Genomic DNA, 17,549 nt, shown 5'->3' with positions numbered 1-17,549 from the left:
CTTCATCTCCTTATCCTTTCATATCTTGATGCTAGAGACTGAGTCTTGTGTGGGATAAGCACACTTCACCACTACACTTTGAGAGCAGCAAAGGTTAACTTTGTTTTCTTTGAGACAGGGTCTCGTCATGTTGACCAGGCTGGCCGAAACTCAGAGACCCACTTGCCTCTGTCTCCTGACTGCTAGAATTAAAGATGTGAGCCACAGCCAATTTAGTTTAATTAAACATCTTAGGCCTACCAGATGGCTCAGAGGATGACAGGTTCATCCATGGTGGAGGGAACTGACTCCTCCAAGTCATCCTCTGACTGTATGTACTTCCCCCCACCCACCACCACAAATAATAAACATAATTTTAAAAAACGTCCACGTTTTACATTAAAGAAGAACTCTAAGGAAAACTATGGGCATTCAGCCTTGAATCTTCAACAGCTACTCTGTCAAAAATGATCAAGTGCGCTGGACGCTGGGGTTCAGCCTGTAAACCAGCAGCTGAGAGACGAAGATACAAGGGCTGCCACCACAGCCAAGCCAGCCTGTGCTGTGTGGCGAGTTCCAGTGTCAACAGTGCCTACCCTGCCCTCAAAAGATGAAGTGAGTCTGTCCCCTGACAGGAACACAATTCAATTGTTAATGGTAAAATTCAAACTTTTTGAACAAAATTAGAATTTTGGGAAATTCTTACCTGGTACCCCAGGGTTTTTCTGATGAGACTAACAAGGTGTGAGGTTTTGGTATCACATATGAAATGGGTCAAAATATTTAGAACATGTGTAACTCAGAGGACCAACATTTCTGAGTCAGATATGTGACAGAATCACAAGTAGATGTAATCCATTCCAAGCCCAGGATAGACCAAGGATACAGAATACAAGGACAGCTTTTGACACAGTTCATTGTGAAAAACTAATTTCAATTACAAAACTGTTACCAATTGCAGGTGCTAGTATAAAAGCAGAGAAAAACTATTTTTCATAGTCTGAATCAAATTCCTCCTCCTCTTCCTTCAGCCTAGCTATATGCTGTGAACCCATCATACATACCACAATTAACAAATCAACTCAGAAACTTAAACCCCAGATGTCCTGTATAAGATGGATTAATGGAGATCTGCACAAATATAACCAATGATGTCCTTCCCACTCATCCCCTTTTATAAAATCTATCACCATTCACAGAAATGCTACTTATCTTACAGAATTACTACTTGAATTACTTAAAGCCACAGGTGTGGTGTAAATGCTATAACCTCAACATTTGGGAGGCAGAGGCAGAAAAATTACTGCAAGTCTGAGGCCATATAAAGCTATATATTGAGAGCCCAATTCAAAAAAAGAGCTGGGTGTGGATGTGCACACCTTTAATCCCAGCACTTCAAAGCAGAGCAGGTGGATCTTGTTTGAGACCCGTCAAGACTACATCTCAAAACATAAACAAAACAAAAACCAACCAACCAACCGCCAGGCAGTGGTGGCACATGCCTTAAGAGGCAGGTGGATCTCTGAGTTCAAGGCCAGCCTGGTCTACAGAACAAGTTCCAGGACAGCCAGGCCTACACAGAAAAACCTTGTCTTGGAAAAATTAACAGAAAACAACCAAAAAAGCAAACAACAACAAAAATACACATGCAAAAAAAAAAATATTCCTTTAATTTTGTAGCAGCATGGATGGAACCCAGACCCTTGGGCATGACAGGAAACTGCTGGACCGCTAAGCTCCATCTCCAGCTAAAAATGCACCTGATTTTTCCAATGATTAGTTCTTATGGATAAGATCTATATAAACCTAGGCTGAGAAAAATCAAGAAACCAGTCCATACACAAACTGCTGCCTTCTTTGAACAACTCCAGCTCTCTTCAACAATCTGGAATACTCCTGAGGTTCATTCTAATCATCCCACCCTCCCATCTGTTACCCTGCTGACCTCGTGGGCCGATATGTCTGCCTCCAGCAGCTGATGCTTCTTCAGCAAGTTGTTCACAGAGGCCAGGTCTTTGCCATAATCTTCAGATGCCAGGAGAGCTTCCACCTGCAGTTGACAAGACCAAAGGGAATGGTTATTACAGGATGCAGCATAGTGTTCTGCAAAACCCAGGGTGGCCAAGAGCTGCTCCAGGTCCTTTTAAATGAGTTACTGTTTGTTCTTGCAATTTTTTTTTTTATTTTTATTTTGGAGATAAGATCTCTCTATGTATCCCTGGCTTACCCTGAACTTATATAGATCCTTCTGCCTCTGTCTCCTGAGTGCTGGGATTAAATGTGTGTGCCAAGGAGTCACTATTCTACCCACTAAGCTAGGTCCAATATGACTAAGGAGCCTGCTCAGAGTGGGGATAGAGGCCCAGCCCCACGCCTTCTCTGGAATGCCAGGGCAAAGAGCACAGCCCCCAACAGCAATGAAGCTCCCCAGTGCAAGGACCGCAGAGGGAACAGTGTGCTGAGATGTTCACTGCAGTCTGCACTCCAGGGACCCCTGAATGGCAGCCAGACGGGAATTCTGAAGTCACAGAAAGACTCTTGGGATTTTCCCATATGCAAATGTTTAGGGAGGCTTTTAGTGACATGGGATAATACTCCGCCATAAATACTAATGAAAAATGACACTGTGAACTCACACATAAAATACACCTCTACAACAAACAGTTCATGCAAATACAACCAGACTGGAAAGAGACGCTAAAATGTTCACAGTGGTGGTCTCTAAAATCACCCTCTTTAAGATTATTTTTATTATTTATTATTTTTATGTACACTGGTGCTTTGACTGCATATATACCTGTATGAAGATGTTGGATGCCCTGGAACTGGAGTAACAGACAGTTGTGAGCTGCTATGGGAGTGCTGGGAATTGAACCTGGGTCCTTTGGAAGAGCAGACTGTCCTTTTAACCGCTGAGCCATCTCTCCAGCCCCAAATCACCTCTTTAGAGCCTGTGCTGTCCCAATGCCCTATACGTGACTGGACTCAGATTCCCTTCCCCTCTGAAACTTTTCGTTCCATCTTGGTGTACACTTGTGGGAACTGTCCACTAACCACCCATCTCCTCCTCTATATACTCCCTTGGGGAGAAGTCTGATAGCCAGGATCTTCGAAATCAGTTTTCTGTTCTGAGCCTCTATTCACTCTGTAACAGCAATCTGAACCTATCTCACAATGAGGACTTCCGTTCAAGTGCTCTGAAGAGGTTCCCCTTTATAATCTGGGGTGGGCTGACAGACTCATTCATTACCCAAATGCTAGAAATTCCCTGGTAGTAGGGAACAAGGACCATCTCACGTTACCTCAGAGAGCCAGAAATCGAAGTCTTTGATTCCAGTGTTGAAGTTCTGCTGCTTATTGGCCTCTTTTAGCTTCTGGCTCTTCTCAGCTGATTTCTGCACCAGGAACTGCCACTGGTCTGCCAGGGCAGCCAGGCGGGCCTTAAGAAGAGATGGGGGTCACTTGGGATGGGGAAATCTCTGAAGGATCCATTCCTAAGACCCAAATCAGAGCCCATCAAAGAGGAAGTGGAAATAATCACAGGAACTGTGTTCTCCAATTCCACAGACTGTAGGTCTAAAGCTGTATTTCAGGTGTAGTACAGTGGATAGTAGCATGCTGCTGTTCTTTCTGGAGACAGTATAGGTCCTCTGACCATACCTTGACAGCGTCCTCACTGCCAGCACAGGCCCCACGCTCGATGAGTGAGTTGCCCATGTCAATGACGCCACGGATTCGGTCAGCATTGGCGTGCAGTTCTGCCTCAAAGGCTTGATGCTTCTGGTGCTTGCTCTGAAAATACCAAACCACCATTCAGAGGCAGTTCTTGCCAGGCTTGTCATTAACGCAAAGAGATGCTCAGGAGGGAGGGAGTGCTGGGAAGGTAAGAAACAAGGCAAGCATTGGTGTTGACAGAAAGCCACCACAGGTTGTGTGGGTGCTATGGTTTGGGGTCTATAGGAACCCAGCAGAGACAGGTTTAGGCCAGAAATGGAGATACACTAGCTCAGGGGCAGTGAGGTAAAAGGGGCAGTGAGGTAAAAGCCAGTTCTGAACAGCTCACCAGCAGGCTGGGAGCAAAGCCTCAAATTCTGTACTTTTATTTAACATTTGATAGGAGACCGAGGTCAATTTTAGTTCTGAATCTAATCATGTGCCCATGTCAACCTCTGTCTTTACCCCCAGACAGAAGTCCTGACTGGTACCATGTGTGGGCTATCCCCACACCGACAGACAGCAGGACACTTCTGACGGCTGCAGTGGGTCGGTCCTCCCTCTGTTGAGGAAGATTGGGCTTTTCAGCCTTCTATTTAATCAAAACACGAGGCTGCTGAAACCCAGTCTATAGGTAGGCTGAATCTTATTTTTGCCAGGAAGAAGAGAGCTGGAGGCCTGGTACTGTTTCTAAGAATTTGTTAAGGAACAAAAGATAATGAAACACGTTAAGAGCTACGTTGTGAGGATACAGGAGCTGTAACACAACTCTGGGAAAAACACAGAGTGAGAAAGAGTCTGGGAGAATGTTATTGGGAAAGAAAACTGAGAGAAAACAAACAAAAACAAAAAAACCTAAAACCCCAACAAAATAGTTTAGTTGGCCAAGAATTCTGCACCTAATGTTTCATTTCCAAGGCAGTAACTTGCAGGGAGGGGACCCTGGCTGCTAAAGCAGCACCAGGACCAACAGGTCTCAGCCACCTGTGCTCTGCTTCATCACTGCTGGTCCAAACCCATTTTTTCTCTTCTACAGCTTTATTTCCTCTTCCCAGCTCTGGGACTTTTGAGCCAATATGACAACAGATTATCTCTTTTTGTGATCTCCTGAGAAATGTCTGCTTAGATTTGGAAGCACATCTTACTATTCCAGTTCTCTAGGCCAGCACCTCTGGACACCAGCCTGGGTGTGTACTGGATTCACCCCAAGCTAGCCTGCTCTGTCCAGGCTACTCGACACCTTGAGCCCAGGAAAACAAAGTCACAGTCTGCACATAGAAGCCAATATTCCATTTTCAAAAGCACCCCTTGAAAGAAAGTGGACAACTACTGCCCCCAAACCAAACACTGTACAGAACTCGCCTGGATGATGAAGTGGGAAGAAGAGATAGGGACTGCCAGCTAATTACAACAGAGAAAGCCACATCTCAACAGGGACACTTGGATGGAGGGTGACTGGGGATTAGAATGATGATGGATGAATAGATTACCAGCGGACCATACATGACCACAGTTAACAGTACTCTACAGAGTAGAACATAAACCCCAGAGCTCAAAAACTACAACTCTTAAAAACATATAAAACTTACCAGCAGCTTGGAAAGCTACAAAAATAGATTGAAAGAAGAGTTCAGTACACTGATTTGAACATGTCTCAGCTATTAAAGACTCATTCTGCCATCACACTTCCCCAGGAAATTCACATTTGGGAACAGCACGGGAGCAGGACCCTTAGATACATGAGAGCAGACAAGCTTCTAGCTTCTACAGAGACTAGCAACAGAACAGCTTTCAAATGGCTCTGCCAGGTCAGCAGTGTTTGCCCACTGGCCCGGGGACTCTCCTTAAGCTTCGGCAGGTGCGGATGGTTTTATATGCATACCCCTTTAAAGAGTCTCATTTAACAACTTGACTCGTAACATGGGCACTTCAGAACAAGCATCCAATGAGTTCCACTCACCTGGATGTTGGTGGGGTCCTTATAGGACTCATCACTTGCTGTCTGTAACTTCTCACTGATCCAGGCCTCAATTTCATCCACATCCCGGCTGAACTGCTGAAGTGTTTGAGATTCTCCAAGTTTTGACCTTTTCTCAATCATCTGGGCTTTCAGGCGGCGCCACCTGCGAGTGAAGACCAAATGTGAGTGTTTTTACCAGAACAGAGGGAGTGGGAGGAGGTGTGGCTTCTCGCACATAGGCATTCATCTCCTCAGAGCTGGTGAAGGCCATCACCACAGGACACCCACCTGTCAAGGACCTCATTGCGACGGTTTGCAATGTCTCCCTTGGCGTAATGGTCAACAGCAATGAGCTGGTCGGCAAAGGCCTGCAGGGCAGCTATCTTTTCCTCCTGAGAACAAACAGGCGAAGAGGTCAGGGTGGGCTGGACAAGGCCTGTCAGCCTGCTAGCTTTCAGAGGAGATGGTTACACTTTGGAACTAACTGGTGGCAGGATCGGAACACACCGACACCTTAGAAGCCAGCTTGATTATCATCATTACTAGAGTAGGGTTTAGTTCAAGAGGACTTCAGGTCATATTGAGCTGTACAGGTGCTGGGACACCAGCAGATGCCATAACAAATTAGGCTCATCAAATGACCACTGTTCTGTTTTCAACAAAATGGTTTTCAGGTCACAGTTGTTTATCTATTTTGTTCTTTGTTTTAATGAATTAACTTAACAAAACATAAATTTTCATCCTTAAAAAGTATTTATTTTTTTGGCTGGGCATGGTACACACACCTTTAACCTCAGCAGAGGCAGGCTGATCTCTGAGAGCTCAAGGCCTGCACCACACAGCCTTTTCCAGGGTAGCCAGGACTAACAGAAAAAATCCTGTTTCAAATACAAAATAGAACAAATTGGAGGGCTGGAGAGGTGGCGTAGCCAGTAAGAGCACTTGCTGCTCTTGTAGAGGACTTGGGTCTTGTTCCCAGCAACCATATGGCTGCTCATAATTTATTTTTAACTATGGGTATGTGTTCATGCCTATGTAAGTGGGTACATGTAAACGTTGAATGTAGGTGCCTGTAGAGAGAGCATCAGATCCCCTGGAGCTAGAGTTACACACACTTGTGAACCATCTGATGAAGGGCTGGGAACTGAAATCAAGTGCTCTCCAAGAGTAGTACGTAAGTGATCTTAACCACTCAGTCATGTATCTAGTCCAACTTAATGTTTATTTTTTGAAGTTGGTTTGAAAATTTTAGTTGTGCTAAATTTTTTTTTGCAGTACTGAAGACTAAATCCAGCACCCTATAGCCTACTAGGTAGTAATCTAACACATAGCTATACCTGCCACCTGAATAACACTTTTTGTTTTGTTTTGGAGACAGGGTCTCACTATATAGCCCTGGCTAACCTGGGATGTTCTATGTAGCCCAGGCTGGCCTTGAACTTCAGAGCTCCACCTGCATCTGACTCCTGAATAACAAGAATATTAACAAGGCTATTGTAGCATCTAACTAATAAAACCAAGTCAGTAACTTTTTTAACCTTGTCACTATGATAGGACTGCCACCAAATGGACTCAGGACAAATCCAGACTAGGACCTCACGGTCAGGGCCCACCTGGACATTGATAGCTTTGTCAAAGTCTTCATGTTTTTTGATCAGAGCCTCCACACTGTCCAGTGAGTCTCCTTTGTCTTCTGTGTTTAGGAAGGCCTCCCGGGCAGCCATCCAGTTCTCTGCTTGCTCACAGTCCCGATGGAACAGCTAAGAGAGTGGACAAGCAGATGTGAAGAAAAATACAGCCATTGGTAAGAAACGCCTGATGAGAACTCAAATGCACACACCTGCAACTCCAAGCAGTGGTCCAGCATCATTCTGCGCTGAACCCAGGCCTTCTCCAGGTCTGTACGCTCCTGCTCAAGAATATCAAGTTTCTCCTTGATCTCTGGGCTGGCATAGTGCCCATGAGCCAACAGCTGCTGCCCAAACTGCTCGAATGCCTGGAAAGTGCCAGCCCTGGCATCAATTTCTGTCCGGTGTTCCTGCCAAGAGGAGAGAGTGATGAGGTAACCTGCAGAAGATGCTGACATTAGTAGCAACCACTGGCTCCCAAGAGGGGGAGGGGTAAAGCCACTAAGCCAGCAGGACCTACCTGGTGTCGTTCCAGCAAAGCCTCAGCTCCAGTGACATCCTTGGCTAGCTCATCTGAAGATACCAACCCTCGTATTCCATTGATCCAAGACATGAGGTCCCTAGAAACCGGATCCATAGAGGAACACCAATTACAGTATCTGCCAACAAGCAGGCCTTCTGCCCAGGAAATGGCTGCATCATTTCTGCCTCAGAAGGTTTATTATTATTAATTTTTAAACGGTCAAAGCTATTTTCATTTATTTATTTTTATTTTTATGTGCATTGGTGTTTTGCCGTGGGTGTCAGGTCGCCTGGAACTGGAGTCACAGATGGTTGTGAGCTGCCGTGTTGATGTTGGGAATTGAACCAGGTCCTCTGGAAGAACAGCCAGTGCTCTTTAACCACTGAGCCATCTCTCCAGCCCCCAGAGGGTTATTTTAGGTTAACCTAGTCATATACTGAACAGGGCTGGGCTTATAACCTCTTGTTTGTGTTACCAATAAAAAAGAAGGCGGCCGGGCGTTGGTGGCACACGCCTTTAATCCCAGCACTCAGGAGGCAGAGCCATGTGGATCTCTGTGAGTTCGAGGCCAGCCTGGTCTACAGAGCGAGATCCAGGACAGGCACCAAAACCACATGGAGAAACCCTGTCTCAAAAAACCAAAAAAAAAAAAAAAAAAAAAAAGAAGAAGGGGCTCCTTCTCCTGGGTCTAGCGGGGTATGTGTAGTTCTTACCTATCATCAAGCAAACTTCTCTTTGCAATAGATGGAGATCATTACAGAAAACCATAACCAATCAAAATGCAGTCATAAAGCCCAGTCCTAAGGGATACATCCATAATACAACTCTTGCACTTAAGGCTCAGGGACTGTTGCAGAAGAGGAGACAGAAAGACTGTAAGAGTCAGAGGAACGGAGTCTGCCGTGAGACTGTGTTTCCTAGAAATATCAGAAATTATACCAATAAAGTCTCAGCAAAGTGGCTGCCTAAACATTTAAACATCCCAAAGACAGACAATGCCAACAGACATGCTAATGTGGAAAGAGAAAAGCTTTCAAGGCTTCAACACTAAATAAAGAAACACAGGCCAGGCAGTGGTGGCCCATACCTTCAGCATTCGGGAGACAGAGGCAGACAGATCTCTGAGTTTGAGGCCAGCCTGGTCTACAAAGTGAGTTCCAGGACAGCCAGGGCTACACAGAGAAACCCTGTCTTAAAAACAAACAAACAAACAAACAAACAAACAAAACAAAACAAAACAAAAAAAAACAAAACACAGGCAACTACAGAATGCTGAGATGGGGAGAAATAGTCTTCCCAGGGAAGAGCACACTATCCAATACTAGTGGTCAGCCCTGAAAACATATACAAAAAAAGCAACATTGTACAGACTGAGCAGGTTGTATTTAGGAATATATTTATGAGTGTGTATGTAAGTATACACACACATACACACGGAGGGAGGGAGGGAGGGAGGGAGGGAGGGAGGGAGGGAGGGAGGCAGGAAGCGAAGGAGAGAGAAAGAGGCCATGAATTTGAAAGACAACAAAAGGGAATCCATAGGAGGACTTGCAGGAAAGGTAGAAATGATGTATTTGTATTATAATGTCAAAAAGTAAAAAAAAAATTCCTTTATGAAAGGAGAGCTTGACATGGTGGTGCACATCTTTTATCGCAGCACGCAGAAGCAGATGGTCTCTGAGTTCCAGTTCCTAGTCTACAGAGCAAGTTCTTTTTTTTTTTTTTTTGGTTTTTCGAGACAGGGTTTCTCTGTGTAGCTTTGTGCCTTTCCTGGAACTCACTTTCGAGACCAGGTTGGCCTCAAACTCATAGAGATTGGCCTGCCTCTGCCTCCCGTGTGCTGGGATTAAAGGAGTGCGCCACCACCGCCTGGCAGAGCAAGTTCTAAGACCAGGACTACATAGAGAAACCCTGCCTTGAAAAAAAAACAAAAATAAATAAATAAATAAAAAACAAACAAATAAATAAAAAAAAAGAAAGCTTTTGGAAGAAAAAAACCAAAACAAAACCAAAAAACCCACACTGGGATACTTAGTGGCACAGAGGACACAGGTTCAGTTCCCAGTACCCTCATGGTAGCTCATAATCATTGGTCTCTACCTCTAGTTCCAGGGGATTTGGCATCCTCTTCTGATCCCTTCAGACACCAGGCACACGGGTGGTACAGACATATACTACAAGTAAAATACCCATACACATGTGGGGAGGGAGAGAAAGAGTGCTTACTGCTCCTGTTTTTCCTTTTTCTCCCCCCCCCTTTTTAAAATAAAGATTTGCTTATTTTAATTTTGTGTGTATGGATTGTTTTGCTTGCATGCATGTCTGCGTACCATGCACAAACCAGAAGGAGGTGTGGGTCCCTTGGATCTGGAATTACAGATGTTTGTGAGGCACCATGTGGGTGATGGAAATTGAACTTGGGTCTACAGTGCTCTTAACTGCTGAGCCATCTCTAGCCCTAAATAATGCTCTTGTAAAGGACCCAAGTTTATTTTCCAGTATTCACATTAGGTAGCTCACAATGACCCGCAACTTCAGCTTCAGAGAGTTCAACCCCCTCTGCTGGCCTCCTCAGGTACCTGCATGTATTCCCCCTGCCCCACATGCCATCAAAAACCCTAAAGTATTTTATAAAAAGCCAAAAATAAACAAAACAAACCAATTCCTGAATTCTTCAGAGGAAAAGTGAACAACTGAGGACTGGAGAGATGCCTCAATGGTTAAGTGTACTTCCTGCTTTTTCAGAGGACCCAAGCCTGGAAAGTGGAGTGGTATCATCTGCTGGCTCCCATCCAAGCAGAGAGAATGTCTGAGACCACACAAATGCTGGGCAAGCTGTGCATCACCCACGCAGAGAAGTACCACATAGACATTAAAAAACAGGCCGGGCGGTGGTGGCGCACGCCTTTAATCCCAGCACTTGGGAGGCAGAGCCAGGCGGATCTCTGTGAGTTTGAGGCCGGCCTGGGCTACCAAGTGAGTTCCAGGAAAGGCGCAAAGCTTCACAGAGAAACCCTGTCTCGAAAAACCAAAAACAGAAGCACTAGATCATGGGAAATTTGGTAAGACACCTAGCTTATATCCTAGGAAATGAAAGACAACAAACGGTGTAGAGATACTGCTCCAGGTTGATGGACCCTGGATCAAACAGAATCCCTAGACTCCTAGTTATGAAATTTATATTGGAGACAACCAAGAAAATGTGAGTATGAGTTTAGATTTGTTTGTTTGTTTGTTTTTCAAGACAGAGTTTCACTGTTTAACAGCCTTGGCTATCTTGGAACTCAACTCTGTAGACCAAGCTGTTCTCAAACTCAAGAGATCCACTAGCCTCTGCCTCCCTGAGATTAAAGGCATGTGCCACCATCACTCAGTGGGCTTAGCTATCATTAATGAATTCATGATAGATGAGATAAGAATAATGCTGGGAGCTACAATCTATTGTTGTTCAGAAAACAAAAGACCCTGTAATTAACGAGTGTCACAAAATTAACTGGTAACTACAGGCAACAATACAACAGTTGATTCTGCATGACTCAACTTCTCTGTGACACTATTTTAAATAAAAAAAGCTGGTAGAAAAGAGTAAGTGTATCTATATTAAGTGAAATATAAAGAAGAAAACACAGTTGGCAAGGTGATGTGGACCTGAGTGTACATGCACATACCCACAGTGCAGAGGTTAACGATTTTTGGTACTTGATAGAATATTCTATATTAAGTGGTTATTTTTATAGAAAATTGACTATTACTAAGGTCCTATGCACAAAAATCTCTCGAGTGTCACTTGGTGTGCTACTAGAATGGGAACGGCTCACACACCAGAATGCTTGTTCTCTGGCTGGGGACTGTCTGGGAAGCATTAGGGAGTGCAGGCTAGCTAGCGATGTATCACTGGGGCTAGCTCCACAAGCCCCCTCCATTCCCAGTTAGTTCTCTCAGCCTTGCAGCTGTGTCTCCAGATGTGAGCTCTCAGCTACTGCTTCAATGCCATACCTGCTGTCAGGCTCCCCTACCATGATGGTCACAGACTCTTAATTCTCTGAAACTGTGAGCCCCAAATAAAGTTTTTTACATAAGTTGACTTGGTCATGGTGTTCTATCACAGAAACAGAAACATAATTAAGACACTTGGTTTTTACCGGAAATCACTAAGGAAGCGCTGCAGGTCATGGGAGTCACCCAATTTAGCCTTGCGCTGGTCTGCACGCTTCCCTAGGCTGGTCCAGGCCTGGTTTAACTCTGTGCACTTTTCCTTTAAGTCCTCTGCAGATTCAGGGTGGGACTGGATCAGGCGCTGGGCTGTCTCCCCAAGGGAATTCACCTATAGGCAAAGAGTGCTAAGAATGTCCACAGAAACAGCTGTGCTCAGCAGAGTTTAGGCCTCAACTTTCCCCAAGCATCTCTTACCTTGTCACCCAGAGCTGCAAGGTCTCTCTCAAAGCCTTCATGCTTGCGCTGCAGGGCCTGGACACTGGCTAGATCGTGGCCATAATTGTCTGTGTTCAGGGCCTGGTTCTTCTCTTCAATCCATTCTTTGGTTTCGTCAGCATCTCTGCAGTAAGACATATGGTGAGTGCCGAGCACTACGGCCTTTGTCCCAGGGCAGTCAGAGGAAACCTCTTGTGCGGGCACTTGTGTGTCTGTCATAATTACACACACATCCACTCTCAGTAGGATTAACTAGCATCCACTGTGTCTTTTGTTTGTTTTTTTTTGTTTGTTGAGACAGGGTTTCTGTGTGTAAGTCCTGGCTGTCCTGGAACTCACTCTGTAGAACAGGCTGGCCTCGAACTCAGAGATCTGCCTACCTCTGCCTCCCAAGTGCTGGGATTAAAGGCATGCACCACCACCGCCTGGCCACATCCACTGTGTCTTAATCAGCTTTGATGTTAAGGGCCAAAACATCAACAAGACATAGCTACTTATATGAGATTCCACTCAGCAAACCCCATCTATGATGTGCAAAGTCCTCATTTCTTCCTGCCCCAGCCAAACCTCACCTGTGGAACCTCTGTACTTCATGTGCGCTGCCCAAGAGCTGGCTACGCTCCTCAGCCAGCTGTTGCAAGGACCGCCAACGCTCATTCAGCTCCTGCAGGGGAATGGAAACATCAGCCTTCTTCTAACCTATCTGGCACACCCACAACCAGGCCTTAGGAAAATGATTCAACTCCAAGTGGTAGGACACCTGTAATTTTCCATTTCTGACCTTCCTTGCAAATACACCAGCAGTGTACCACAACAGTGATCTTGTGCAGATCAAAACCAGTCATATACAATAGCCTGAAAAGTCCTCAAATGTCTGACCTAGGAACCCTCTTTGTAACAATGGGAGAAACTAACTGTGCTTCTTTCCAAAACATTGGTGCCTTGCACGTGACACCCATGATATAAGTGACACATCTAAGAGTCTTTTCTCAGTACTACGACCAATAAAGTCTTGGGCCAGAGTAGACCTGGGAAAGGTGAGTGCAGGCAGCTGGAAATCCCAGTGAAGGATTTTAGCATTGCTCTGTGCAGAACTGGATAAGAATGCTTCCCACAGGCTAATGTTTGAAAACTTGGTCCCCACTGGTTGAACTGTTTGGGAAGAAACTGTCTTCCTTTGTTGGTGAACGTGTGTCACTGGGAGTTAGAGGCAGGCTCTGAGGTTTCAAAAGATAAGTCATTCCAAGTGTATTCTCTCTGCCTCCTGTTTGTAGAATAAGATGAGACTCTCAGCTGTTCCTGCTGCCATTCCATCATGGACTCTAACCTGAAACTATAAGCCTAATTAAACACTTTCTTTTATAAATTGCCTTGGTCAGAGTGTTGTCATAACAACAGAAAAGTAACTAAGACACGCTCACACTGAAGTCTGGATCAAAAAACCTGATCAAGCCGGGTGGTGGCGGCGCACACCTTTAATCCCAACACTCGGGAGGCAAGTGGATCTCTGTGAGCTCGAGGACAGCCTGGTCTATAGGGAGTTTTAGGACGGCACGGCTACACAGAGAAACCCTGTCTCGAAAAACCCAAACCACAACGAACAAAAGAATCCTAATCAAGCCACTTCATGACTTGGGATTTGATGAGGATGCTTGAGTATGTTTCTGAGCTCGGTCACAGCATGCCCTCTACTGTAGTCAAGAGAAGGAAAATGGTGAAGAAAAGGAAGTTTAGCAGGGTAGCTGGTCACCAGTTATTACTTTTTTTTTTTTTTTTTTTTTTGGTTTTTCGAGACATGATTTCTCTGTGCAGCTTTGCGCCTTTCCTGGAACTCACTTGGTAGCCCAGGCTGGCCTCGAACTCACAGAGATCCGCCTGGCTCTGCCTCCCGAGTGCTGGGATTAAAGGCGTGGGCCACCACCGCCCAGCCTACTTTTTTTTTTTTTAAAGATTTATTTATTATGTATGCTGTGTTCTACCCACATGTATGCCTACACACCAGAATCTCATTACAGATGGTTGTGAGCCACCATGTGGTTGCTGGGAACTGAACTCACGACCTCTGGAAGAGCAGCCAGTGAGATTTAACTTCTGAGCCATCTCTCCAGCCCCCACCACTTCTTACCTTGATGGAGTTGAAGGTGGCCACTGTGTGGACCATCAGGCGAGCAGACTGTGAGAGGAGAGCATAGGAAAACCAGTCAAAAGACTTTCCACTCAGAGACAGATCTGCTAGTGCCACCAAGTAGGTCACAACACTCAACCCACGTTACCCTACACAGACATTTGAAGCAGGGGCATTAATAAAAACCCCAACTACTAGAAGAGCATAAGGAAACACCAAGTACATAAGTGGAGTTGGCTGCAGGGTGAGGCAGAACCAAGTGGAGAGTGAAACCTTGAAGACAGCTGCTGAAGGAAGGAATGACAGCTCAGAGTCATGAATGGTACACTTTATTGTCCATAACAAAGAGCCCTCCAGAAACAGTTTTACACACACTGGCTGCTGTGATGGTTTCTTTACTAGTGAGGGACAAAAATCACTCATTCCATGGCTAATGTGGTTACCAGGCTGTGGTTTCTAATAGTGTCCTGAAGAAAAGAGGACAGTATTCCTGACTGAAAATGGATGCAAGCCAATGAATTAGCTTTCTCCTCCACAATGCAGATACTTGTAAACACCCAAGGAGCGACAAAATGTGCTATTCCACCCAGCTTACAAACAAAAAAACAAAAAACAAAGCAAAAAACTCCTTTTGGCTCCAAGTCTTTCAAGTATGATAAAAGGAGGCAGGGCTCAGCTCTGATGCAGAGGAGGGAAGCCATCAAAGCTCCCATGAACCCCAGACGACATGTGGGTATTATACAGGGTCCAGAGGCAGGGCAATCATCTTCCAACCCTTCTTAGAAACAGGAGACAATTCACAACGATCTCTAAATCTGTGCCAGTGAGATGGTTCAGCAAATAAGGTAGTTGCTGCCAACTTGATGACCTTTCAACGCCCAGGATCTACACAGTACAAAAGGGAGAACCAACTCCTAGAAGCTGTCCTCTCATTTCTATAAGCTCACTGTGGTGAGTGTTCCCACACACATATATACACGACAAACATGTGTAATTAATTGTAAAGCTGTTCTTTTCAGCTAGGCATTGTGGTGCATGTCTTTAATTTCAGCACTTGGGAGGCAAAGGTAGGTGGGTCTCTGTGAGTTCAAGGCCAGCCTAGTCTACACAGTGACTTCCAGATCAGCTGTCTCTGTAGTGAGTTCTAGGCTAGCCGGACTACATGAGACCTTGTTTTGTTTTTTAAATCTATTTTCAAAAGAATATACATTGCTAGAAAAGCTTGGCAGAGCATTCAGATAGGATGTCAAATTCATTCCATTTTGCTATAAGAAAAGTAACAGTGGGACATGAAGAACTGAATCAAATGAAAAAAAGTCTCATGCCTTTTTTTATTTTTTAAACCAAGTTAATAATAGAACCATGAGGGACACTAAGCCTGGGCTGGGACAGCTTAGACAAGATGCCTGAAGAGCACAAGGGTGAGCAGAGAAGGCTAGATTTCCAAGCTGTCTTCTGTCCTGAGAATGTACTTTTATGTAACACAGAAGTCTACCTGTAACCGGTTTGTAGCTTAAGCAATGAATTACAAGAGCTGAGCCAGAAGAGAAGATCCCGTAAAACTAAAGTGTGTCTAGCTGGTGCTGCAATCTTAGCTGGAAGCACAGTATATCAAGCCTCCTTCCACATTCCCTGGCAGAGCTTTGCTGTTCTGGTGCAGTGCTAACCCTGCACTGGGTGAGTGACGTCAGCTGTGGGGGTAACTTGCTCCTCCCCTTCCTGCTTTGGAGATGGGACCTTCTATACACAGGTTTGCTTGAGCTACAGATCTGGTCACTCAGGTAAGACAGGAGGCCTACTGTCACTCCCATTCTCAGTCCTAGTAACAGACCTACTATCCTCTGCCATCCTGTGGGGTAACACCTGAGAATGGATCACTCCCCAGGTGAGGCGTACTCTGGGATCAAGATGGCCCACCCTTATTGGGTCTTCTGCTTCTGTGTATTACGCTTGGCAGTTACACGGACAGCAGAATACAGGCACTAAGGTTAGGAGCCCGTACCAACCAAGTGAAAGCTCACCACAGGCACACAAGAAAGAAAGAACATAAGGTGCTACAAGTTCCTGCAGAACACGTGAACTAGTGCAAAGGAGTTCTTACCTTCCATGGGGAGGCCGTCTTGGAATCTGCTTCATCCTAGTCAAAGAAAAAGGAGTCAGGCAGCATGTCATAAGCACAGAACCTTTCCAGTCAGCGACTGTGATCCCAGAGGAAAACCAACAGTTTATCTTCACTACTATGGAACTCAGAGCTGACTACCCAGCAACCAACCTAAGGCTGGCTGAAAGGAATTACTTAACACATAAAAATCCTCCTCCCCTTTCAAGATCTACTTTGTGTCAATGAGTGTTGTCTGCATGTATGTACATGCATCACCTGCAGGCCTGGTGCCCAGGGTGTTCAGCAGAGGGCATCAGATTCCTTGGAATTGAAGTTAAGGATGGTTGTGAGCCACCAACCATGTGGGTGCTAGAAATGATTTCAGATTCTTTGCAAGAGCAACAAGTACTTGTAACTGCTGAGCCAACTCTATAGCTCCCTATTGTTTTTATTTTTTTATTTTTTTATGTTTTGGTTTTGTGAGACAGAGTTTCTCTGTATAGCTTTGCGCCTTTCCTGGATCTCGCGCTGTAGACTAGGCTGGCCTCGAACTCACAGAGATCCACCTGGCTCTGCCTCCCGAGTACTGGGATTAAAGGCGTGCGCCACCGCCGCCCGGCTTATTTTTTTCCAAACACAGTAAAAGAGATGGAAGGAAGAAATTCAATATAATGATCTTCTTTTCTTTAAGTCATACTAATAGAATTCTTTGAAAAACAAACAAACATACATAAACAATAAGGGAAAAGTATTAGGGAAAAAATTTTAGGATGATAAAGATCAAACATGTTTTGGGCAGGTAGGTGGTAAGCTCTTATAACCTTAGCATTAGGAGGCTGAGGCAGGATTGTGAATTTGCAGCCAGTCTGAGCTATATAATGAGTTCCACGCCAATCTGGGCAACACTCTAATAACAAAACACCCTCACTTTTGTTCTGGAGAATGGCAGGCAGCATAGATGCCTAGAATTTCCTTTTCACATTCTTACATAACAAAAGGTCTCTGTCATTCACCAGCTCTTGCCTTTACATTCTTCCCAAGATCTAAATCCTTGCAAGCTTGAGTTCTACATGGAACCCTGTGACTTA

General features: G+C 45.0%; 1 protein-coding gene across 2 annotated transcripts in view; it reads right to left on the bottom strand.

Moving 5' to 3' along the window:
* Positions 1-17,549, bottom strand: part of Sptan1 (spectrin alpha, non-erythrocytic 1) — a 65,764-nt gene that overhangs the window by 13,155 nt on the left and 35,060 nt on the right. For both annotated transcript variants that reach the window (XM_059259948.1, XM_059259949.1), the window contains 13 exons: positions 16,462-16,497; positions 14,361-14,408; positions 12,808-12,899; positions 12,215-12,359; positions 11,947-12,128; positions 7,802-7,901; positions 7,494-7,691; positions 7,267-7,413; positions 5,942-6,045; positions 5,654-5,816; positions 3,640-3,771; positions 3,282-3,419; positions 1,925-2,029 (listed from right to left, as the gene is read on the bottom strand). In XM_059259948.1, coding sequence (XP_059115931.1) covers positions 1,925-2,029; positions 3,282-3,419; positions 3,640-3,771; positions 5,654-5,816; positions 5,942-6,045; positions 7,267-7,413; positions 7,494-7,691; positions 7,802-7,901; positions 11,947-12,128; positions 12,215-12,359; positions 12,808-12,899; positions 14,361-14,408; positions 16,462-16,497 — 1,590 coding nt within the window. The remainder of the gene's footprint in view (positions 1-1,924; positions 2,030-3,281; positions 3,420-3,639; positions 3,772-5,653; positions 5,817-5,941; positions 6,046-7,266; positions 7,414-7,493; positions 7,692-7,801; positions 7,902-11,946; positions 12,129-12,214; positions 12,360-12,807; positions 12,900-14,360; positions 14,409-16,461; positions 16,498-17,549) is intronic.

The sequence above is a fragment of the Peromyscus eremicus genome, chromosome 4, assembly GCF_949786415.1.
Source record: "Peromyscus eremicus chromosome 4, PerEre_H2_v1, whole genome shotgun sequence".
NCBI classification, from domain to species: domain Eukaryota; kingdom Metazoa; phylum Chordata; class Mammalia; order Rodentia; family Cricetidae; genus Peromyscus; species Peromyscus eremicus.
The sequence above is the reverse complement of the archived record's forward strand: the minus strand, read 5'-3'. Positions and strand labels throughout refer to the sequence as shown.